At 39.3% G+C, this 26235-nt stretch overlaps 1 protein-coding gene across 1 annotated transcript in view; it reads right to left on the bottom strand.

Annotated features, from left to right (window-relative positions):
• LOC104386365 (probable acyl-CoA dehydrogenase 6) overlaps positions 1 to 24971 on the bottom strand; it is a 62210-nt gene extending 37239 nt beyond the window's left edge. The window contains exons 1-2 of the mRNA XM_009994966.1: positions 24924 to 24971; positions 23316 to 23436 (exon numbers count right to left, since the gene is read on the bottom strand). Of these exons, the coding sequence (XP_009993268.1) occupies positions 23316 to 23436; positions 24924 to 24971 (169 nt within the window). The remainder of the gene's footprint in view (positions 1 to 23315; positions 23437 to 24923) is intronic.
• Between the last annotated feature and the right edge of the window lie 1264 nt (positions 24972 to 26235).

Here is a 26235-nt window from a genome sequence, read left to right as displayed (position 1 = left end):
ATATATAATAACCTGCTGGTCTATACCCAAATTCTCTATAAAGTTTCAGATTTGACTGTTAAATGCCCTATTTGGGTCTTCTGGATGACAGAATAGCAAAAGACAAACAAAAACACACCATTTTTGGTAGTTTCATGAAATTCACTTGGAAATTTTTACATCACATATACTCTCTCACTTCAATGTGTCTTTAACAAGCTGTTTAGAAGGAGTAACAAGAAAACTAGACTGATGTTTTCTTGTTGACCTTCTTCTGTTTCTAGCTGAGAATAATATCTCATTAGTTTCAAGAGAAATAACTTCACATTTTTCATTACTTTCAGTCATATCATGAGCCAGGTTCCTTTTACACAGAAACAGAGCAAAGCTGTTTGTTTTGTCATTTTTTAAAATAATAGTTAAAAGATTCAGAAGAGAATTCACTGCTCAGAATTTATACCTTAAGTTATATATGTTATTGAAATGTTATAGCAAATAATCTGTAGTCAGAAATGGAAGGTCCTTCTGCCTTTTTGCTCACAGAGAAAAACCTTATAAGCATGTATTTGAAATTGTTTAATAAAGACATGGAAAAAATTTATGAAGATTCTGAAGACAACCTGCCTGCTATCAATATCAACCTGATTCCCTTCTCATTACTCATACTGTGACACTGTTCATTGAAAAGACACTTATTTATATTGGTATCTTACCTATTAAAAGGTTACTTTTACTGGTGATTAAACAATAAAGACTTGAGGACATGAGAAATAAAGCCAAGTAACTCTACAGATATATTAAATGTAAAAGTAGTCTATATATAAAGGAATATTTATTTAATCCACACTTACATATTTCACATATATGCATTTATACTGACCACAGGACCTCCTCTGTTAATCTTACTTCCTACACTAAGCTATGAAAGCTATATTTGAAATGACTCACTGCAATGTTATTTCATTATTATTTCAAAGGCAAAACCTTTAAAGCATTTCCTGTGTTTAATGAAAAAATATATTTAGAGATTTAAGTCAGTGTTTTTATCTGAAAAGATAATCATTAAAAAATTAGGTAGCATCACAACACAGAAAGTATCACAGATTGTTGCACCACTGAAGTTTAGGAGAAGCCAGGACTCCCCAGTCACTGGTATCAGGCCACTGCTTTAGCAGCTCCATCAAAGAAAAACATTCAGCCTGAGTCAGGCATGAGTATGTTTCTGTCACATTAGCTCACAATTCAAAGTCCTGTGCTCTTCACCAACTCCAAAACTGCAAGATGCTGGCTGATCTGGCCTGAAATCTGCTGGATATGTTACCCTTCAAATATTTATTAACACTTGCCTTGCTATGTTACTTTTTCATACCCCTATGTTAGTTTTTGGTCTCCCTGCTCCCTGTTACCTTGACTCCATGGCCAAAGTAAGGATTTAGGAGAAGGTACATGATGCTTGATCCAACAGCCAGAAGCTGAAAATAGCAAAATGAGACTTGAAGCAAGGCACTGATTTTCATCAGTGAGTACAGCTAACTGCTGTAACAACCTTGCCAAATAGTGAGCTGACTATTTCTGTACAAAAATTAAAGTGTGATGTCTTTTAAAGCATATGCAGACATATGCAATATCTTTACTGCTTTCCTTTGTTGGGTTTTTCCCCCCTCCTTCAGGGACATATTTTTTTACAGTAAACATTCAAGCCTGCTGAAAAGAAGTTTGCTGTCCTCACCAACTTTTTGCATTTTTTGCATTTGAAATAATCTAGAGATCCATAGGCCACAGGCTGACACCTACTTCTCTAATTCACCCCCAAGTACTGGATTTGATCTGTTCATTACTGCAGGTAACTTAATTATCCACATTAAGCCTGAAGTCTAAAGCAGTTCCCTGCTTGCCAATAAATCTAAATTAAAAAATCAAAGAAACTAAAGAATCCCATGAGTTCTGGAAGACTGAATCCCAGCAATGTATCTTGTCCTGCCCTCATTTAGTACAACTGGTATGTCTGTCTCCAGCAGTGAAGTTGACAACTCTTGGTGGTAAGTGATGATCTCAGATTTATTTGCTGGCAGTTTTCCAGGCCATATTTCTCCTTTTCTTCCACTCTGCTGAACATCTCCTCCTTTGCTCGTTTCTGCCTGACACATACATCGTAATCACGTTCCTTTAATCACTCCCTAGCCCGACTACAGAGGCCTTTCATTGCTCCTACAAATCCTTCCTTTGACCTTTCTTCATTTCTGCTCTGAACTCATTAGTTTGCCAAAAACTTTCAGGCCAAGGCACAGCCAGCTTGGAGCTCCCACTCCAAATTCATCTCAGTGTTGTTAAAATATGTAGTTAATTTTGGGTTTGGGCAAGGAGCTGTAGAAGAAAATTCCCTGAAACACAGGAAACGTTGGTTTTCCTTTTTTTGAGCTTTCATTAGTAATTATGGTGATGGCCCTTGCAACACATGTGGTAAACAGCTGCAGAAACCAGCTTTACAACAAAGAGGGAAATCAATTTATTTAAATAAAGAAGGGATCAAATTTTGCTTGCACTTAGATAAAGAATTACTGGAAGCTTCAGAACGTGGTTCAGTGCTACTTACTGAACTTGGGTCTTTTCCTAGCAGAATCAGTCCAGCACCACAGCAAAGTTATTTTAACAGTCAAACATTTACAGCTTTCAAAAATGTCTCTCTTGCTGATAGAAAAGATGGTTTATAAAAAAGGTTTGAAATCGAGATCACAAAACAAAAAAGACTCTCTCTATATACATATATATCTATTTCTAAAAACCTATCTCTGGCAGCATGTAAAACCACATTTTTTCAATATTTTTATTTCAAAAAAACAGAAGCAGCATGAGAAATTAAGCTGACTGAGTTAAAAGATTGGAACAAGGTCTAAGTACTTTTTTATTGCCAATAGACATAGCACATGCCAGGAAAGGGGCTCTGTTCTGTTGTTTCTATGCTTTTATTTAAAAGACAGCTTTCCTAGTCAATAATGTAAACTGCCAGTAACTGCAGATAATCAACAAAAAAACACCTCACTTAAGAAATTAATCAGTCACTACTTAAGATTGGGAGCAGCTGATGCATGCAGTTCCAATAACCAAGTAAAAAATCTTACTGTTTCTTTTCCTTAAATACAAAGGGTGACAGAAACTGCAGTCACCCTTTCTATGACAGACTCAAGTTGTTTAGCCTCCAGCTCCTCCAAGAAACGTTAAAATAGTGACACTTGACCTCTTACATATTTCAGTAGACAGCTCTGCTTCCTTCATTCCCTCTCAAGATGAAGAAGAAATACTGGGAGATTAGTGTGGAGGCAGTCACAGTGTTGATGTCCATGTGAAGGACAAACCCTCACACTGTTACTACAATTTACAGCAGCTGAGGGTCTCCTAAATACAGGGCACTCCTCCAAATAGTAATTCATTTGGAAATACATGTTGCCACTGCACCAGGAACAGTTGTAAACTCACAGGAAGAGAAGTCTTGCTAAGATTTTTCCATCACAGTGGAAAAATGCTGTGCTGGTTTTATTCATGCTGCCATTCAAACAAAACTATGGATAGAAAAGCCTAAACCCCATGTCACTACGTGATGAGACCCCAGAACAGAGAAGCAGTTTCTCAGACAGCAGGTTCTCCACTCTGCCACCCATATATTTTGCTGCCTGTCAGGGTTGCAGGCAGGGGGAGAACAGCCAGCCAGGCAGCATTGGCACAGCACACTGAAGCAAAGCTTCCTATGCCTGCAAATCCACTGCTAACCAGTCCCTTCTCAACACTAAACAAGAGGTAAGACCTTGGAATGAAGCCACGAGCAAGAACCAAGCTACCACCACTTCACATCTTTTCTGAACTAACAAGGACTCAGGTGCATGCTCTTCATGACAATTTGAGTTTGCTTAAGAAATGCTTACACAAAACTGCAAGAGTTATGAAACATAAGCTAGCCTCCTCACTTCAATCAAAGTGGCAGGGGCTCAGATTTCAGTATGACACATTTATTGCAAATTTACAGTAATGTCCATTTGCCCAATAGTGAGAAGGCAAAACTTAGGAGTTTGTAATGCTTCACTGAAATGCCACCTGCTGATTAACAAATAAGCATCTCCAACTAGCAGCATGTCTACTAGCCAAAGAAAAAGCACACTGATCCTCTAAGAAATAAGGCCTCCCCAAAGACCACCCATTCTATAAAATCAATCAGGAAAGAGCCTCAGAAAAAAGATGATGTTCCACAAGCCATGCAAGAATTGAATCCTTTAAAATTTATGGTAAAATACAAATTGTTCATTAATACTTCTTTAAAGGATGAAAAATATAAGCACATCTGGATGATGCTCTTATTCATATGGCTTTGTTTTAGGTAGTCCTGTGAGGGGCAAAGAGTTGGACTCTGTGATTCAACTTGAGACATTCTATGATGTGTCTTAACATGCATATACACACACATATAGGCCTAACAAGATAGGTGTGTATGCAGAGTGTATGCATGTGCACATGCCAGCAACAAGTCACTATTACTCTTATCACAGATGTGACTGAAGAGCATTGCTTAGGGCTTACTTTGTTCTCCTTGTAGGACACATGGCCAAGTACAGCATCAAGGCTATTACACCACTCACCTCTTAGCCCTCTGCAGAGAACAGGAAGGGGTACAAAGACAACTGCAGGGATTTCCCTAAATCTACTCAGCCACACCTGAGCTTCAGTCTTGACCTGGAACTGTGCCCAACTTTAAGAGCTTTAAAATCACCTTGAGCAGGACTCACTGCCTGTCTTGTCCTCCCCTTACACTGCACCAGTGTAACCGTTCTGGGAGAGAGGAAAGACCTACAGCAGTGAAACACTTAGGGTAGACTGATGTCATTGCATGGTTCAAGGCAGCCTGGAGGATTTGTCAGAAACCATTAAGGAAAGATGTACCAAGGCGGTAAATGAAGAGGAAGTATATTTATCACATCGCTTCCTCTTCCTCGTTACAAGCTCATTTTTCAAAAAGCTAAAATTGCAAATATGTGCCCAACTCTGATTGATGTTTAATAGGAAAAAGACAAACACTCAGGCCTTTGAAAGATTATCTTGAACAGGGATTACTTAAAGAAATGTGATAATTGAGCCCTAAGCAGGTAAAAAAGCCCAGGGAAGAAACAAGGTTCTATATTCCATTATCAGAGTCTCAGCCAGCAGTCTGAGTGTTTAAAGCACTGCTGCAAGAACAAGATGTGACACTGACATAGGGTCTTCACAGAGTATTGTCTTTAAAACAAGCATAACTATAATCCCTCGAGTTTGCTGCCTTTGCAAGCAGGTTGCAACACACATCTCACACAAAAATTAATAAAGCAATGCTTTGATTCTGCTTCTTCCTGCCCATCTTCACAAACATGATGAGTTTAAAGCCTGTGTTGAACACGGATATTTTCATGTGACCCTGTGTTTAGAATGACTTCATATTGTTGAGCTATTTTTCACCCTAAATGATGCCCTGATTGGTTGCAATTTATTACTTATGAGGAAACTTGCAGCTGAGTATTAAAAATGCATTTGTGGAATCCTTCAGATTCTCCAGGGTCAGCAGAAATAAAAACACCCCTTCCAAGTATTTCACAGCGTGATGACTGAGCAGTAAGAATATTTTTTAACATGTGTTAAAAACATTCCACATATTTCTGAAATTAACCACTCTTACAATGAAAACAACTGGACTGAAAAAAACATCCCTGCCAAAACAGTGAGGGAGAGGGAAAGCTGAGCAGGTATGTAAGGAGATGCTGGAGGTGAGCACTTCTCTGTATGGTCCATCTACTGGGATTTGAAGCCTTGGGCTACAGTAATTCCCCCAAGATTTCCTGAGAGCCAACACAAAACATCCTGAACAGGAATTTCCTTTCTCCTGTGTTCATCACAGCTACCCTGCCTCCTAAAATTAGGGTCCAGTTTCTGGCTGTCCTCCAGCCTGCCCTTGCCACCTTGGCATTTCAGCTCCCAGCTGTGAAACCTCATACTGGCAGCTGGCTCAGGCCAGCAATGAGCTCTGTGTGGGCATGTGCCACCCACCCAGCATCTTGGATCCTGCATACATGGGTGGCCACCAGAGACAAACAAAAATAATTATGAACTATGAGAGTTTCCATCCTACTTTCATAATCCTGTAAGAGTTTGGGTTTTTTCCATTTAAAATAAGCTAGTGTTCCCCTGGCATAAATAGAGATTAAAAGGAAACATGTAAGGGCTTGTGCAGCTCCAAAGCCAGGGATAATTGCAAAATATGAGCTTTACCTCATCAATGTTTGCTTTATTGCACATTTTGCAACTCTGGCCACAGACAAATTGGGGCCTGCTATCTACATGATCTTTTGATTTCTTCTCATTTTCACTGTATTATTTTAAATGATGCATCAACTAAATGGCAACCTTTTTTTTTTTTTTTTCAAATTGTAGTGTTTATATTTGCATGTCTGTGACATTAACCACTTCACAGCTAGTACATGTTTGGAACTCCAAGAAGAATTTGGGCATTATTCCATTCCACCTTTTCTCGCCAACCTATGTTATGACTAAAAATTAGTGATTTCAATTAAGCCCTTATTCATTATTATTCAGCAGAATTCATATTTTAATTCTTCACCCCCAAAAAAGTTGTCAGTATGCTTCAACAACTACCTTTAAGAGTATTCCCTTGCCAGAAGTTAAAATGCAGACATTTGTGGCTATTTCTGAGGGTTGGCAGATCAAACTTAATATTAAATTAAGAGCTGCTTCACAATGTCAAAATGAATGTTCTGTATAATAATCTACCTTCTGATGGTAGTTTTGCATAATTAATGCCACCTTTTCATGCAATCTTTTGTATTCTGAAGTTTATTCTGTACTTCCACATGGAAAATCAGATCATTTACAGATATGGCTCATTACTATCCATTGAAACACTGAAGGAAAGAGAAAATTATTGAAAACATAAACTACTTTTTCCCTGTAAGTGCTATCAGCATTTTCATTCAGAAGACAACAAAGGGGATGATGGTAGCTAGTGACAGAGATTACCACCCTTCCATCTCCACATCGGGACACTGGAGGTTTCTGCTGGAGGTTTTCTCCATCTTTCATTAGTGATAAGCTTGTCACAGCACTCACTGGAGTGGCAGGCAAGGGGCAGGTTCACCCCCCAAAACTAACAACTCTATTAACATACCCACTCTCTATCCGGTTTCTCCTCACTAAATCCACCTGAAGATGATCCACCCCACACCAAGGGACAAACACAAATCTACCCAAATCCAGGTAAAACATTTTAAAGTCATGCAGGGCAGCTGTAGCTACAGTACTCAGCCCCAGACAGCTTGGAGGCTGGATATTGTCTCCTGAGTCCTCATCATGCAGACACAAGGTACAACATAGCATGTCCCACCCTCTCCACCCTCTCCTCCACACTGCTCCACGCTGCTCCACACTTTTCCTTGCAGAAACCACACTATACTTTGGATCTAGATAATGGACACTGAGATGGTAAACATCTCCGACATCAATAATCTCACTTTTTATGTTTTGGAATCTCAGATTGCTTTAAAGTCACTTGCCTTAAACCTGGAAACAATTAAGATCTATTAAACCTTTATAGAAAGATGATAAGTGTTGGAAGATTTTTTTAATTCTCTACAATTACATGACACATAGCTAAAGTGCTTGAAATATATCCTCAGAAACTCTGATTCATTTTGCTCCACTCTGTTTCTTGTTTCCAAAGAGAAAACTGGCATTTTCCTTCCTTTCCCTAATTTAGTGGGCAGCACCACAGAAACTGTCCAGTGGTCAGATTCTGCTCACAGAGAGGTGCAACTCTGAAATGCCTGGAGTCACTTAGGGGTTACACAGTGCAGTGAGCCTATGGGCCAGGTCGATTCTTATGCACATGATTTTGCATGAGCATTTTCAGTGGGCATCTCCAGAATTGAGGGCTCTTCAGTTTCAAAAGTATTCGCCATCAGAATTCATAACAACTTTTTTGTAGATTAAAGATCTGCTCATGAGTCAAAGCTGATGATCAGTTACAGCAGCAGAGGTTTTCAAAGACCAAACATACACATCTGGGAGAGAAGAAAACTGGATTCTCATTATCAAGAAACAAATGCAAAACTGGAATAAAATGAAATCAGCATCTTGAAGATAGTTACAAAGCAAGTTCATCATAAGAGCAGAAAATTTCCTGTTGAAATGATTACTGCTTAAAGAATTTTCCTCCTGGTATTTGTTTCCTCTTGTATTCTCTCTCCACATCCTCCTCTGGGATCTGATGGCATCTAGCTACCACTTGGGCAGAGACAGAGGATAGAATTCTCAACACTGTGTTTGGAAGGACATAAGAAGAAACCATAGGAAACTGCTTTTCCTCTTGGAAGAATCTGGTTTATCTGGACATCTTCATAGCATGGTGACTGGGAGTCCAGAAACCTGCCCAAAGGCAGCAAATGCATCCTACTTTCTTTTACAGGTCCAGCAGCCTACAGGTTTTACAAGCGCAAACCAGGACACATGGTTAACACAACTTTTCCCAAACAGAGGCACATAAAGAGAATACCATCTGCAAAGGGTTCAGAAGATGCATAGTGGACACCTCAAATCCCCCAGAGAGTGAAAAGATGCCAAGATCTGCTCCTCCTCCTTTGAAATGCAGCACTGCTACAAGCATCAGCTGCCTGAGCCATTTTTCAGCAATGCAGAACCTGATATATGCAGAATATGAATTAGCCTCTCACTTCAAGGACAGCATATAGCTGGCATGGAGAAAAAAGCCAAGGGAGGCTTTCAACAGCTAAAAAAATATTAAATTATTACATATTACACAGTTCCTTTTTGTTCTCCCAAACAACCCCAAGCAGTGTCACTGTCCAACCAGCAAGGCTGTCTGTCCTCCATCCATGAGGCCAAAGGGCCTGGATAAAAGCAAAATAAAAGGCAGTCTGAGCATGGAGGCTTTTTTGTTTGATTTTGGTGTGTTTTGTTTTTTTCTTAAATCACGTGCCAAGTATGACACCAGCCTTATGCACAGGAAGCATCTGGACACACTGGAAAGAAATTTCCTGACTCGCTGCAAGTGACAAACTCAGCTCACAGCTTCTTTCCCTCAGCTACAGAAGATAAAATTGCTCCCATGCTGCTTCCTTTAGAAGAAAAAGGTGGAAAATTCTCAGTATTCTACCTAAAACAAAGAAACAAAGACCCCAAAGCTAGTAAAATGGATTCAGAAGGTTTTAGTTTTGGTTTGTGCATATGGACTTCCACAATACCAGGATTTAGCCTGAACTGCTCAGCTGTAAGAGAGACTGGAAAAGCAAATCCCTATTAGACTGTCAAAGGAGTAAGATATCCTATTTCTCTTCCAAAATAGAACTCCTGAAAAGGTTATTGAGCAAGAACAAACAAAAGAGCAGGAAAGGAAACACAGGACGATACTAACTTGAAAAAAAAAATAACCAATTTAATCTTTAATAAGCTTCCCCCACAAAGAAAAGTCCATCTAAATTTCTTTTAAATGGCACTGGCTTTGAAAAACAAATCCACAGCAAGTAGCTGATAAAAAAGCCTCAGTTTTCTCAGCCTTCAGGACCTTATGGTCTTTAGTGATGTCAAGAATATCTGACAATAAAAGGTGATATTTTTTTTTTGTCCCTTCTGATGACTAGAATTTCATTAGTTTTTTTCAAAATATTTTTAATACCTTCTGTCCTTCTGAAGTAAGTTAAAAAAGAAACAGCAAGTAGTAGTTCTTAGAGAAGGAACACAAGGACCCACCTGAATCCTCTTAAGAGGGGAAACCCAACCAAAATAAAGAGATAAGAGATAAGAGACTCAGTGGTAGACAGAGGTAGGTGGAAAAACTGATGAGGTTTAGAAAACAAATACGGATAATAATGACCTGTAAAAAAATGTCATCATGGCCATTCCAATACATAAAGATGGTGGGAAATGCAGAAATTGAATTGAGAGCTTCCTCTCTTGGGTTGAGGGAGAATCCTGAAAAGCTGAAATATCACTTGTGCTTTTTTTTTTTCTTTTTTCTTTAAATAAACTTTTCTTTCCTGGCAAAATTGAGTCTGGGGTGAATCTTTTCCTGCTAGAAGTAGCCCCTCAGGAGATTACTTTCTTTCCACATGAGCCCTGGCTCTGCCACACTCCGGCTGAACCCCTTGGCAGCTCTGGACTACTCTCCCTGAAGTAACTGTGAATGGTCCCACCATCTATAAAAGTATGCAATAGCTTCTGGATACCGATTAAACTTTGCTCCTTGTGATTTCTGTGGAATGATTTTCACAGATTATGCATAATGCAAAAAAAATAATTCCTTTCAATTTGCTTATTACTCACTGATCTTCCCCTCTGCAAGAGACCCCAGCCCTTGAATAGTACAGTAAGGGCCAGCATAATGGTCTCATTCATTTCCTCTGACGTAAAGAACAGGAAGCAGAAGAAATGCTGAGTAAAGTCACCTTCAGAGATTTTTAAACGATTTCATGATGCTATAAAAAACTCACATACCTGCCCCTGTGGTAGCCATTCAAGGAAATTTGCCATTAATTCCACCCTTTGTTTCCCTGTTCAGCTGTACAAGTGAACCTAATTTATAAGTCCTTGAGGTTCTGGGCAAGCACGTGTTTTCTGCCAGCTTCACAGGCTCAAGGAATGTGCATGTATGCAGGTCATGGTTTTTCAAAGGTCCTATGCCAAAGATGTCCCAGCCCTCCTCCAGACCCGTACTGTGCTCCTGACTTCTGCTTCCAGCACCGAATACATTTCCCAGAGCAGACAAGACCACAGAGCTGGTTTGTGGTCTTGTGGGAAACAAGAGCTATTGCGCTGGAGACAGTGGAGAAACCAGCACTACTAGGCTGCCCAGGAAAGGCAGAAAGGCAACAAAGAACTTGTTCTTCAGGAAGTACCACTGTCCTGCAAGAAATACTTTGTCTGCCTCAACTGGTCTCCCACACGTCAGCTTAAGAAACGAACAAAACAAACAAACAAACAAACAAGATCATAATAGCAGTAAAAGTAAAAAATAATTTTAAAATTTGCAATATAATAAGATAATAACCTCATCAAAATGGCTAACCCAGGATAGAGCAGAGCTAACCAAACACTTTGGCCAGCATTATGAGTGTCTGACTTTTTTATTTTATCAGGATGTGTTAGTAAGCAAAGTGAGCTGTACCTTTTTTTTCAGTTTAATTTTTTTCTTTTTTGGGGGGGACGGGAGAGGGAAGTGGTATTAAATTTCAGTGTATTTACAATTGAGGTGTTCAGAAGAACACTTTGCTTATCACAGTGTCCTTCACAGTTGGCCAACACTTCAAATACTTAAAACAGGTACTTTTTAACAACTCTGCCCTCCGAAAGGGCTCACAGCTTTTTATGTTACAGAAAAAAAAACCCAAAAGATCAAGGTTTCTGGAGTGGTCAGAAGGAAAATACGAAAAAAATGAAGCTTTAAGTCAGTCTTCTTTTCTATGATTTTTTTTTTTTTTTAACTGACATACACTTTGTTTATTTTTGTTTTCTTTTCCTCAAACAGGGTGAAGTTGTATTGCCTTCAGGTGATCATGACTTCAAAAAGACAACACAAAACCAAACAAACCTGGAATAAAACTGTTAAGTAAATCTTCACACTGTTTTACAGCTTTTTCTCCCTATTTCTTCTTTAATACTGTTATCCCATGCCCACTCCCAACCTCTGTCCCCATAAACTTCTCCTCCCATGGCCAGTGAGGTCAGCTGCAAAATAAGAGACAGCTGCTCAGATTTCACTGGCATCACTCCACAGAGAAAAGACTCCAAAAAACTGCCCAGCACGCCTCATCCCCCAGTCCTGCTCAGTGCTCCTTCCATCCCTAAAGACTGATTATTGTTTCATGGAGCTTTGGGGTTGTGATATTTTCTCATCCTTCATTTTTACACTGTATTCCTTCTGTAGGCTCTGGTGACACCTGATCCAGTTCACTCTGAACATTAACTGTGTGAATTTCCACTTAAACATGATCTCTGCACCATTCTCTCAAAACACACAGGAGACCAGATAAACAAAATCCACTAAGATTACTACATTAAACTTCCAATATGTTAATGCTAGTCTACAGAGAGACTGGCTTGCCTAAGCAGGACTTGAAAACAACAACAGACAAAAATGAAACAAAACAAAAAAAAACCCCAAACCCAAACAAATCAACTATCAGCAGCTTCATCAAGATATTTCCTTACATTCCGCTTTGGATCTGTGAGGTGCACAAAAAAATAAAACCTCAAAAACTCGAGCAAAAATCAAATCATTTTCTTTGTTTTCATTCAGAATTATGTGAAAAATAGCTATCAATCATATCTTATCAATATACTCTCTCTATTGGATTACAGTTTTCAGGAAACAACATTTGTGTTCTTCAACATTATAGATTGTATTAGAAAAAACAGCTGAAGTGTGAGTATTTGGTATGAAGTGGCAGCCAGCTCACAACCATGTCCTTTAGGAACAAAAGCTGTAATACCAGACATTTAATGTACTTATGCACAGGTTTAAATAAAACAGCTAAAGGAGCTGCATGATCAAAGGTCTGAGGGGCAGCTGGAAGGCCAAGAATCACCAGCATTTCTGGTCAACTCTGTCAGCTGCGAGGAATATGCTGTCCATGCCAAAAAAATCCAAATATTTCTTTTACAACAGATTTGAAACTACTGGATCAGCTAGCATTCTAGATTTATTTCTTCTTTCAGTAAAGGAGACTCTCAAACCTTATTTCCTTAAAGCACAACATGTAAGCATACATGAGTGTTTTGCTGAGAAACTGTCTGCTTGATTGATCACTTATGGTTTCTAAGAACAGGGCGATAAACCTTATTTAAAAAACTATCTGAAGTATGAATAATCCTTATTCATGTGAAAATAAGCCCAAATAATGATTACTCATTTAGTGGTTTACTGAAGACTCCAGATCAAATGTTTTTTTGCGTCAGACAAGAACCCTGAGCACTGGCTGGGACAGAAAACTTGCCGGTCACACAGATGGATCCATGGCTGGGTTGCAAAACCACACATGGCAGGGAACTAATGTGAACATCCTACTGACTCCAAATCTAGGTGCACGTTTCCATGTATTCAGAAGTTTGAGGCATTTACTTATGAGTCCCTCAAAGCAACTTTCTCACCAGAAATCCCTACAGCAGTGACAATTATTTGACAGAAAAAGAAGTCTTAACAGTAAAAAGCCTCCCTGTTGTGCAAAGTCTGCTAAGTAGTGCTGATGCTATCTCAGCATTGAGCTACAGCACTGTTATTTTAATTAATAAAATCTGAAGTATGAACTTTGCACAGAAAACAGGGATGGACTTTTGAAACATGTGAAAATTAAACCACTGGGCAATACTGGGCTGAACTGACTAGATGGATATCCTCTCTTTACAGTGTTATGGAGGTTTAAAACAAACAAAAAGTCAATACTTCTTCCCTCTAGAAACATATATGTATAAAATTAAATATACCTCACTGCAATATATAAAAATATATAGCATAAATACAAACATACTCTTCACTACGAAGTACTCTTCAGGACAGAATATTCCTTCTCCATATGGGGTATGGGTGACAGCTGGACAAAGCAGTTGTACCCACCAGAGCCTCCAGCTCAGTTCTTACACCCCACTTGTGAATTTCCATAAACCTCCAAGCTGGGAAGCACACAGTAAATAATGCAATAGAAGTTCTGATGGCACGATGTACCTGCTTGCCTCCCCATGAATGAGCCAGACAGTTGTCTTGCACTGGTCAGATCATCCAGTCAGAAGAACAAGTTTTGAAGCTTTAAAGCATCACTTGGTCCTGCCTTCTGTGTATCTCCACTCCAAAACCAGTTAATATATTTATAACATTTACTGATCAACTGAGAAACTGAAGGTACATGGACTGGTTGTTTGGACACAAATCTACAAATCAGTGCATTATTTAGATTAAGCCTATAAAATACTTATAATGGTTGTGTACACCAGAGTGTAAGTTCCAAAGATTCTTCAGACCAGTTTAATAAATTTAGAAATACTCCAGAATAATTTATTTATTTTTCATTTCCTGCTTCATTTACTAGAGGATATAATGCAGTCGCTGGTGTATCAGTATTACATGAGGGTAAACAACAAAATCAAAGTAGACCCAAAAGCAGTATAGACATGAGCCCCATGTCACATCACTAGATGTGGCTAACTTCCAGGTTTGTTGTGAAATGGTGATATCTATTAAACACAATACAGCATGAGTAAAAACACTGTACTCTCAGTTCTCTGCATCTTTATCTCAAAACTTGCTTGTTCCAGACCATTACATGAAAAAGCCACAAATGGCCAGCTCTATTCTTCGATAATTATTAAGCCCCAAGGGGCTGAATTTCTCATATTGCTATCCTTCCCTGACATCTTTTTATTATTGTGTGGCATACAAAGTTATTAGGTGTTACATGCACTACTTATCCCATAACCAAGTTGCCTGGCACACAGAGATTCACAAATATTGGTCCATGCCTCTCTCTGTGCTCCTTTCTGAGAAAAATGCCAAAAAGGATCAGCACTATCCCCAGCAGTCCAGTTTACAGCAGGGGAAGCCCTCCAGTTGTGTTGCAAGATTAATGACAAGATTCACAAAGATGGCTGCAATGTTAGCCACCCGTCATGAAGGGGGAAAGACATTGCCAAGAGTTGTTTTTCAGTTCTACAAAAATACACCTAATTTCATAGGGTTCGCTGAACTTCCTTACAGATGCTGGAGTGGCTAAGGGCAAGACCTCTAGAGATTAGATTATTAATAATGCTTATGATTTTGCATGAACTGGGTCACTAGGGATTAGAAATGTTAGAGCAGAATAGGAGAACAAAAACTTAACACATTTATTGTCATTTTCGTTCCTTGCTTATTCAGCTACACATGTTCTGGTTTGTGCAGTCTGAACACCAGTTTCTTACCTTGCTCAAATGTTGGGGATAGAAATCCTTACCTAGGAACAGTGGAGTTTTACTGCAGTCTTGTTAATCCTCTCTGCAAGCCAGACTTCGTGCAAAGTTTATGATTTGGTTATCTGCAAGCACTGACAAGTCAACAGCTCGTCAGAGATTTTCCATGTCTACCTCAGAATAACTATTTCACAATATTTTTCCTCATTTCAGCCTCAGGAAAGAAATTGATCTTCGCTCCTGGCAGTTAATAATGCTAATGTGAGTGGGTAAAAGTTAATTAGCCTACATTTAACAAAGATAATTTTCCCATGCTCTTCACACTCAGTGTACTGACATGTCTCAAAGGTAACAGGTGCACTTAGTCCTTTCAGAAAGCTTTCAGATTATGCCATCAGGGCACATGACAGATGTCAAGAATCTAGCATGAAACTTTTAAGACTGGGAAAAGACAGTTATATGTAAATTAGAGAAACTTATAATACCCCAGTTATTTTAGTATAAGCTCATTCATTGGTCTATGCTTTGTCAAGAGACAGTCTTGCCATTCGATCCACGGAAGGATAAACTCAACTTCTCTAATGGAAACTCCCAAACAATATGCCTTACTTGATGTCTCAACCCCTATATTCTTTTCAGGTGCTAAAATATTTCACATTTATTTCATCTATTCAGCTGTTTTCTTCAGTGTGCATTCTCCTCCTATTCACAGTTGTAAAATTAAGAACACGAGATGTTTAGATTTGCCTCTTCAAAACCTCACAAACCTAACAATCTTCTACAAAACCAAAGGAATTTCAAGCCAAAATAATTTACAGAGACATTCAGAAGCATGAGAACAGGAGGAAAACAAAACCAAAACCAACCCACACAAGGAAAAATGAAGAAGTCACTAAAGTTAACTCAAGTATTCAACTCAATCTAACAGTGTTCAGTGCACAGCTACTGGAACAAGTTGACTTCCACATAAGTGATCAGACGAGTCTTGATTGCTTTTTCCAGTGTATCCTGGTCTGAGCCATGATGAAGCCAATTTTCCTTTTACTGATTTTTTTTTTTTTTTCCTTCAGTAAGCTTTCTTGTAACTAGTAGTAGAGTATTCCAGCTTGGGCTGACAGCAGTGCAATGTTTTTCTAACTGCTGGGTCTTCAAGGTCACACCTTCACTCTGCCGGCTCAGACACTATGGGGAGATCTATGACCCCCTGTAGGAGGCTGAGTTAGACAGACAGCAAAATTGGCCAGAGATATTCCATTCCATATATCTATGTAAGCTCAGAGCAAGGTCAGAGATCACACAGGAAAACTTTCTTCCTGCTTCTTCTTCCCTTCTCTTTCATCCATGGCCGGTGTCTGGGGAGGACTCCGTCCATCCATCACTGTTGACCCCCAGGCTTGAGCTCTCCTGACCCTCATCACTGTGCTTTCTCCAGCAGCAGCTCCGGGATTTCTCAGGACTGTTCCAGCTCAGGGGAGTGCTGTGGGAGTTGCTGGGGGTGGGGGGAGGCGAGAAGCTTTTGTACATATCTGCACATATCTTCTTGTATCATTAGTGTTTAATTAAAGCTGTATAGTTTAGTTTTCAATCCAGCAAAGTCTCTCTGTTTCTCTCTCTCCTTCCTTTCCTGGGTAGGAGGGGGAGGGGATCAAGAGTGTTGTTGTCAAATGGTGACAACAATTTGTTGGCGCCCAACGTGGGGCTCAAACCAGGACACAGTGTTTTCTCATTATGTTATGTTGAGAAATATCTTCTGGCTTTTGGTCCAATTCAGTGTCAACTGGTCAAATTAGTTCTCTCCCACAGGTTAGATCTGGCTCCTGATTCAGCACCTGGACCTCAGAGCAGTATGCAAGTCTTCTCAAATATTTTTTTGAAATACGACAACTATGATTGTTGCAATTTCAGCTTTAAGGAGAAGACACAACTCTAGCTAGTGAGAGATTTGTCTGTCCTGAAGCTTGAGGCATTAGTACAGTAAAAAGGCAAAACCAGTCAGGCAGTAGATAAGACCAGAGCCTGGATTCTGGAAACCAAGGTTCTTGCTCTGACAATCCATTTTAGTGTGACCTTTCAACAATATCACAATTGTACCTTTACTTTTATGTCCTGGCTTTTCTACCTACATTTCTGGACTGTGTTCCCCTAAAGACTCATACTTGGTACATGAATCCGTACAGGTTTGTGCAACCTTGAAACTTCATTAACAAGCCTCACATAACAAAGCACTCAAGTTGGTGCACTCTTAACCTAAAGTCCAGTTCAAGAGAGAAGGGCAGGCTCTGCAGGACCACCCGGAGCACAATTCTACGTATAGTGCAGAACGGGAACAGCAGCTGCCTGTAACTGTCTCATCTACAAACAGAGACTAAGTGTTCCTAGTCAGCTTCAGGACACCACATAGATCTGCCAGATTGTGCAAAGCCTGCGATATGCAGAAGGGAATTTGGCACAACATGTACACCATGAGAGAACTGTGCGTCAAGAGCTCAAGTGCTTAATTGCACATACATAGTTGAACATTTCTTCTCAGTTAGATACTTCCAGCTTCTTCCAGGAAAGAGACATGTCTAATTTCTGTCTAAATATCATTTTGACACAACCTGTAACTACCAGTGGTACATGTACCAGTCTTCAGAAACTCCTAGTCTTCTCCCAAGGTATACAGGTATACACATACCTGAACTGGGTGAGTTACTGCTGTGTCCTGCACAAGTCACAAATGTGAGGATTTACCTCATCTCAAACACAAAAGCAGAATCCCAGGAACTAATCCAACCTCTCTGTAAACAACACAGTTAGAGGAAGATTACATCTTCCCCAAAGACTCACTGTTCTTCAGTAAGTTTGTTCTCTGCTGGTTATTTCTACAACATAGTTGTGGATTGCTGAACAAGCTATTCTCAGAGACCCTGCCGCTCCTTCTTACCAGCCACAAAGGATGCAGCAGTCACATTTCTAAGTCATGTGCAGGGTCAAGAAAACCCAAAGATAAACTTGAGCACTCATTTCCTTGTCTGATCAGGCATATCTAATGATCTGCAAAACTGTATCCCCCTTACCGTTTTCAATTGCATTTCATCCTGAACTTGCTTGCAAGATGCTAGATGGGACTTGAATTGTCAGTATTTCATAAGAGGGGAGGAGAAAAAAATTTCACCCACATAAAACTTAAATGTACACGTGCAAAACCTGTTTTCCTGATATTTCATTCCAAGCCACTGAATCTAGGTCAGATAAGCACTGAAATTTTTTCTCCTTACCTGATCAATGTCTCCAAACCACTGCCATCCATCACCTACTTTGTCATCAATTTGATCCACATAAAGCAGTGACTAATTTTGGTCTACTGCTTTTTAGAGGATTATCAAAATTATTTCTTGATTGGAAACCAAGTATACCTCATAGGTGCTAAACAGTACTGATTTACCAGTTCATTGGTATGTGAAAGCATGGCACAATGGCTTCTCTTTCTCAAACTTTTAGAGCAAAACAATTGCTAATTAATTACTGTTGCACTTCTTTATAAGTGAGAAACATCAAACAAGTAGTTCTGGTGGCTATGCTTAAATCTACTAAACAAAGGACAAACACTGCAGCTGGACCACTCCTGCCATACAGAAATGGTTTTGGGCAAAGTGAAAGTAAAGTAAACCTGAAAAACCCTGTTCACCTCAAGTACTAAGTCATTTTCTAATGACAGAATTCACTACTCCTCCCAAGTCCTTCTTTTGCTCATTCCATGTAATGCTAAGGCTTAGTATTACAGAAAGGGAAAAAAAAAAAAAAAAAAAAAAAAAAAAAAAATCCACACACACTCCTTTCAAGTGACTCTTTAATATCAAACTTTCATCAAGTCTCATCTTAGAATCATAGAATGGTTAGAGTTGGAAGGGACCTTAAAGATCAACGAGTCCCAAGCATCTCCCAGTAGATCTGCTTGCTTAGAGCCCCACCCAGCTTGGCCTTGAATGCTTCCAGGGATGGAGCTTCCACAACTTCTCTGGGCAGCCTCTTCCAGGGTCTCACTATCTTCACAATAAAGAATTTTCTCTTCTTTCAGTTTAAAACCATTATCCCTTGTCCTCTCACTACAAGAACTTGTAAAAAGTCTCTCCTCATCTTACCAGAGAAACATATACTTGGGAAAAAAATAAAATTAACCGGATTGTTGGAGGAGAATCTAGATCTGTATTCCCGCAGTCAACACAGACAAATGCAATGTACAGGCTTACTTAAGGAAAGATATTGCATAATCTTCCAATTGCAGTGCAATCAGTCATATGAAATATTTGTTTTGTTTCATCAGATGCTTATATCCCCCAAGTGAGAAGAACATACTGGTTACCATTTTCTACAGTCCCATATCCAGTATATATCCCAGCAGTATGGAAAGGAGACAGAGTAAGATTATACTTTCTCATCCATGTACATGTCCAACCACGTAGTTTCCTGATTTTCCTGATATGTTTAAGAACATATTTCTGCAATCCACTGCTAAGTGTTTGACAGAAATAAATGAAAGCTACTATTTGGACATAGTGTCATAATTATTTGTACATGCAAACACATTCCGTTAAACATTCCTTTAGGACTGTCAGTGAAAATACTAGTGAAATACCCAGAGCATCATTGTCACTCATGTCTCACAGTGGTGCTACATGAATGTGCAGGACAGCAGACCCTGCTCTCTTGCAAACCTTTTGTTCCCCTCCTCTTTGCTTTCCCTGGGCCTTTACAGGATTGCTGTACTTACTCATCAGCTGATAAAAAAATTAATCATCTCCATCAGAATTTGCAGGCAAGTAACGGTACATTTTGATCAACACAGCCTAAAATTTAGCAACAGTCAAGGCTTTGATTCATAAAGCATAAGATCATTAATGACTGCATACATCTTTTCAGCTTTTACTCCAGTATTTCATCTAATCTGCATATAAAACACTCCAAAGAATAGGTCTTGCCCACTCCCCTTAGGAAAACAGACCATGGCCAACTACCAAGACTGTTTAACATTTTTGCTGCTTACCCTAATATTTTCTGCCTTTAGTTTTGGGACTGTCAGTACCTCAATAGCACAGAAACTTTATAATTTGAGGAGAAATACACAGTAAACATAAAAGAAGAATAATAAGTATTTAGAGATGTTGAGGGTTTTTCCCCCCCCTCAAACAAAATACTTCAGGCTGAACTGAGTGATTCTGTAAAACACATTTTGCATAGAGAAAAAAAGACACTTTTAATGCATTAATAATGTATATTTTTTTCAGCATGTAATTTAAAAGCAGGAAAACAATTTTAATATATCAGAACAACACACTCTTTTTCCCAAGGAAAAATCGAAGTATGCACAATTTTTGAGTTGTGTAAAGAATACCAGAGCAGAGAAACAGTTCAAAGAGGAAACTGTTTCTCTGGCAGAGGACTGACAAGACAGTGTAGTAAGTAAAAATCACTGATCATCTTAAGGATTCTCCAGTTACGGGTGGTGGCTGGGCCTTGCCCAGTGTTCACAGGACCCCTCCAACTAACTGTACTGCAGCCACTATTCACTACAAGCATAAACAACTGTGAAAAAATATACAGGAAAAACCTTGACACGTCTGTAGCCCACAGCTGCATATGGTGGGAACTGATGTGGCCTTTGCAATACAAATAGTGCCCCCAGTCAGTTCTCTACACAGAGAAAGTTTCCAGTGATAAGGGACACATGGAAGGCACACTCTTAAAAACCTGACTCCCATTAAGCAGTTCATTGTTCGTAAAGGGAATGGTGTTTACACAGGAAAAAGTCCAGTTTCAACAAATCTGAGCTCCAACAGATGTTTCCTTATATCTAAGCAAAACAAGTTTATGACCCACTTCTGCCCAATCAGAAAGCTACTCAATTAATTCTACAGAAAAACAAAACAAAACAACAAAAAAAACCAAACCAACAACCAGAATTACTTGGAACACAAATTCAGAAAAAAACATGTATTTCAAAATTGCAGCTGCTACTGAAGTGAATTAACTTGAAAATTTTAGTCTTCTTTAAAGAGAATGTTCTCCTCAAATCAGCTTAACCTCTCTTCTCCAGACCTCCCCAACATCCCTTCAAAAGTCCAAGCTGCTCTTGGCTTCTTCAAATTTCTTAAGAACGCTCTGCCTCTGCACATAGCAGTTAAGGAAGTGGCTGAGTGGACTATTAAAGCTGTATCTCTTAATTTTACTTTAAAATACTACCAGTACACCCTAATAATATAGCAAGCATAAGCACTTTGTAGAAGTGTAGAAGATAAAGAATTACAGGCTTTGCCAAAGTCCTGCTGCTGAGACTGCACTGTAACACACCTGACCATTTCATCATGACAGTTTCAGGACTTTCAGGATGTACCTGAGGGTATTAAACCACTAAAGAGCAAAGCTGGATCTGGTGATATTCTATTGCACAACTGAATGCTGCAATGGCAGCATCTTCCAGGGAGTTGGTGCATCTTCTGTACTCAACAATACTTTGCCCTAGAAGATGAACTGAAATTAACATATTGTTGAGAATTGTATCCATTTTTTATAGCTTTTATAAAATCCAGTTTTTTATAGCTTTATGGGCCTGCTTAGGCCCAACAAATTAGATTAACAGCTAGATACAAGTGTCAAAGTCAAGGCTAACATATTTTCAATCCTGAGTGTAACGTGTCTAGTCAGTGCATGCAACCTGCTGTGCCTAGCTCTGCCTCCTCAAGTTCCTCCTTCACTAGATTTCAGTCATGTTTTCTCTTGGCCTAGATATTTTGTAAGCTTCATACAAAGTTCCTACCCCAAGAGTGTTTTATGCACAGCACGCTCAGCACTTAGCTTCCTACCCAGCTGAGGCCTTTGCATGTCCTGAGATACATCTAGCAACAAGATGGGGCTGTAATCTGGCAGCAATGCAACAAACCATTATTACTACCAACATTAAGCTTAGCAGTGTGAAGGAGACCCACTGAGACAGATTTCAAATCTGCCTATCAAACAATTATAACAAAAGCTAGAGGTGTTTTTCTCCCTCCTTACGTAATCCTATTGCTCCTTTAAATAGATTTTAAGAATAATCTCAAACTGTCAGCATTGTTATCAAGAAATACCAGCTCAGAGCTAATTGAATTTGTCAGACAGTCACAGCTAAATGGTTCTGCGAACTCCAACAGCTGAACAGTTTGGGAAAAAAACCTTCCACATTAGACTGTGTAAGAACATGAAAGTTTCCTCTGAAACTAAGTTGAAAAAAGACCTAGCTTTTTCCAGTTTAAACCCTGACCCACAGTTTAAACACCCTGGTGTGAAGTGGCACAGCTAAGGTTGTGCGAGCCGCTCCATCTAGATTATTATCTGCAGTTAACTGTCCAAATGTTGTCACTTCAGGCTGCTCTGAATTCACCCTGATTGCCAAAAGTTTGCCTAGGCAAACTTGCTTTGGTTTTTAAATTTTAACCGTGAGTAAGAAAAATGGGAAAAAAACCAAAACCCTAAGGATTCTGCCAGGAACACACAACAGTAGCATTTTAAAAGAAAACAAGTATATCCTACATTGCATGTGTTGCAAACCGACGGTGTCGTAGAGGCCGTATTTAGGTTTTGTACTTGCTATTATGGTATGGTATTTAGTATTATGGTATTTAGTACTATGGTATTTAGTATAATGTGAGGCCATTTCCCACATCATGCAAACAAAAACACTAGGGGAATATGTATTTTAGTCAAAGAGCAGAAATACCTCCTATTCCTCTGGAATTCTTTATGTTTTCCTCACCAATATATATATGTACATCTGAAACTTGCTCTGTCCTTGCTGTGTTTATCATCAGCCTCTTTTTCTGTATATGCTTCTGTGGGCTGGAATAGTACATTTTAGAGACAACCTAGGATATAATAGCCTAAAACCCACAGAAACCTCATCTTCTGAACAGCAAGACAGAATGAATTACAATGATATAGAGGTTACAGGTTAAGGAAGTATAATAAGCCAAATCTCACAACATTTCCAATGCCTTCAAATTGTGGTGTCTTTAATAGGGATTTAGATTATTCCATTATGTGTCTGGATCCAGAATAGAAGTCATTATACAGATTGTATATTGAAAATAGAAGTGACATTCATTTCACTGACCTTAAAATAACAGTCATGCAGGTTTTTAACATTTATATTTAGGAGAACATCAACTTGAGCACTCACCAACAATTTTTTCTGTAGTTGCACAGTTGGTAACCAGCTGAGGGAGCTAAGTAAATTTTGCACTGAATTCTGAACAACATTTTGATCTGAGGCAAAAGTGATTTGAGATAATGTAATGAGTCAATCACAATCTATATCAATACTCAGGAGTTATAAACTGTCCTACCTGTTGGCTTATCCACACCAAGAAATCCAGCCTGTCCCAGGATTTTAAATACTTTATGTGCTGGGAACTGTCCTTCTTCTTCCCACTTGTCCACAAAGGGATTAATCTCCTTGTCAATGATCTAGATTTGAAAAATAAATTTTAAAAGTTATTAACACACTAATTCTTACAGAAGCACTGTTGACTACTTTTTGTCTAAAAGAAAAAAACGTACACAGAAAAATTTTAAAGCATATTAATTTTCTTACTTCTAGGTGGATGTCCTTATTGTCCACTCACCCACAACTATTACAACAGATGCAATCAGGCAAATATAATAATTCTTTTAGCAATTACAGCTACTACAATAGGAAGTCATCATGGCTGGTTTAAGCCTCTCTGAGACCTTTGAAAGTGGCAGTTCCCCCTCACAATTTGTTACCTTTCTGGGTACAGTTTCTAGAAAGTGACAGGAAGAAAAACCTGGATTGATCTTGTCAAAGAAGGTTAATGATCTGTTCCCAATGACTACACATGCTACACAAGGAGGCAACTAGGAGAGACCCCATTTCCCCTCCCTTTGCCTGAAACATTCTTAAGGATATCAGTGCTGTTCAGGGCACTTGTGTCCAGCCTGTGTTTAGGGTTCCCTGGGATCTGACAAAACACATACTGGTCATCTTTCAGATTTTATAAAATTTCCATGTCTAGTCCTTGGGCAACTTCCAACTGTGAAATTGTTGCACACTTTCCATTAGTCAATGTCCTGAGCCACTTGGCTACTGCTCTTGCTCTATTCCAGCTACTCTCTTCCCTTCCAACTCTTGCAAGCAAAACACATCTGGAATGCAGCCACTATGTTCAGTAACACTTTGAGATTTCAGACCACAAGGGCTGGGCCCACAATGTGCTAGACTTCCATGGCCAGGGAAGCAAAATGGGCAACTTGCAGTTTTGCAGCCACCTCTGAGCCCGTCAGTAACTCCCAACAGGAACCGGCTCCAATGCCAAACATCCCCATGCCCCATGTTGCACCAGGTGCTCACACTGGCAACACCAAGTGTTCTGCACACCCTAGTCAGCAGGCACAACGGGTCCAAATGTGAAACAAAAAGCCACCCTCCTTTCCCCAGCCCAAACCTAGCCAACACAAACACCCATTCCCAATAGAAAGTGAATGCCTTTAATCGGTGACCACAATTTTACCACTACACTGTTTCACAAAGAAATAAATTATTCTTCTAGGAACTTACTCTCCTTAGTCTTTTCTCCACACTAAATAAAGAAGTCTTGTGGTGCTAACTATTTCTTGAGCTTGAAATAGACTTCTCTCCCTCCCAAACTGCTCTGCTCATGAGATCCTGAGGAGCCTTCTTCTGATCTATTTATTGCACATTCTTCAGAGAATTTCAGCCCATATATGGTTGTTTTCTGCTTCTTAGTTTTTCACAGAAATAAGGATACTTAACTGCTGGTAACAGAAAAATCACATTTTCACTTCTCACCAAATTCACTACTCACCAGGACACTACCTATGAAAGCCCACATTTAACTTCTCTATTGCCATATCCTAGATCCTTAGATTCTAAGATGCTGACCCTCGATGTTGAGCCACAGGTGGTGAAACACCTTTCTGACTGTTTGTAATAACATCTGGTACTGCTCATCAGATAACATCCAGGAAAATGCCGGAAGGAGGCTATGAAATATATACAGAAAGGTATCCCAGTGTTTTGATGGATCTTGGCAAAAGTATGAAGTGAATGTACTAACAGAGTTTTGTGCTTGCTATGGCTGGTACTGGGCCAAATGTTTCACAGCCTACATACAAAGCTACCTTTGAAGTTAAACAGATTCAGAAGAATGACTAAGGCATGAGAGAAGTTATTTTACATTATTTCTGCAGATGATAACCTGTTTACTTCTGTTCCTTTGAATAAAACATAAGTTGCTTAACAAAAATGATGTTTAATTATTACCACGTGAAGTTTGCCCTGTTGAGTAAAACAAGATCTCTCCTGTGTGACACACACAAAAAAAACCCAACAAAAAAAACCCCCAACTGACCAAACAAAAAAACAACCCAATAACAAAACAAACCCAAAACCCTCAAAAACAAAACTAAAGACAATCTCACTGTACAAACCACAAACAGTGCATGACTCTAAGTTCAAGAAAAAGTATCAGAGTCCAAATACTGATATCCAGAGTTTTTTCTTAGCCATCAGACCATCCACTTTAAACTGTGTTTTTGCAAATAAATTAAATAGGTCCTGCCAAAAGCTTTTACACTTTAGAAACAAATTGCAAAAATCTCATATGCTGTATACAATCATGAGAGGATTCAGGGGAACACCTCCCCTTGTACTACCAGGTACAAACATAAACCATGCTGCTGGAGAACTGCAGCACTGGTCAACTGGTTGATGATTCAGTACTGATTATTGGATATTATCATCCCTTCAGATAAAAGCAAACTGAAATATAGACCCACTTTCAAAGGGTCTGCTTATTTTTATATGCTTTATCATGAGCAATGCAGAAATCATGGGTGATAGGATTTAGACTGGCATCACTAGGATACTGACTATAACAAGACCTAACACTCCACCCATTAGAAATATTTTAACACTGAATACCACAGATGCTATCTCACAGATATTCCCAGCCACGAAGGAAATCTTTTCACCTGCTCTAGCTGGCCCAATCTCAATGGCATTTGGGAAGCAAAGTCGATTTAGGAGCCATGTATCTTTCCCACCTGCTGATAACGTACCGGTAAACCACAACAGAAACTGTTATTTTCCTGACAGTGAGGGCATGCTGAGTCTCACGCGTGGGACTTGGTGTTTTTATCAGGCTGCTTCATCCAAACCACAAAGATGCAAACCAAAAGGACTTGGCTCTGGAGGCAGCCTTGGCTCCGCCTGCATCCCAGCAA

This window comes from Chaetura pelagica, unplaced genomic scaffold, assembly GCF_000747805.2.
Source record: "Chaetura pelagica isolate M959 unplaced genomic scaffold, ChaPel_1.0 scaffold12, whole genome shotgun sequence".
NCBI classification, from domain to species: domain Eukaryota; kingdom Metazoa; phylum Chordata; class Aves; order Apodiformes; family Apodidae; genus Chaetura; species Chaetura pelagica.
The sequence above is the reverse complement of the archived record's forward strand: the minus strand, read 5'-3'. Positions and strand labels throughout refer to the sequence as shown.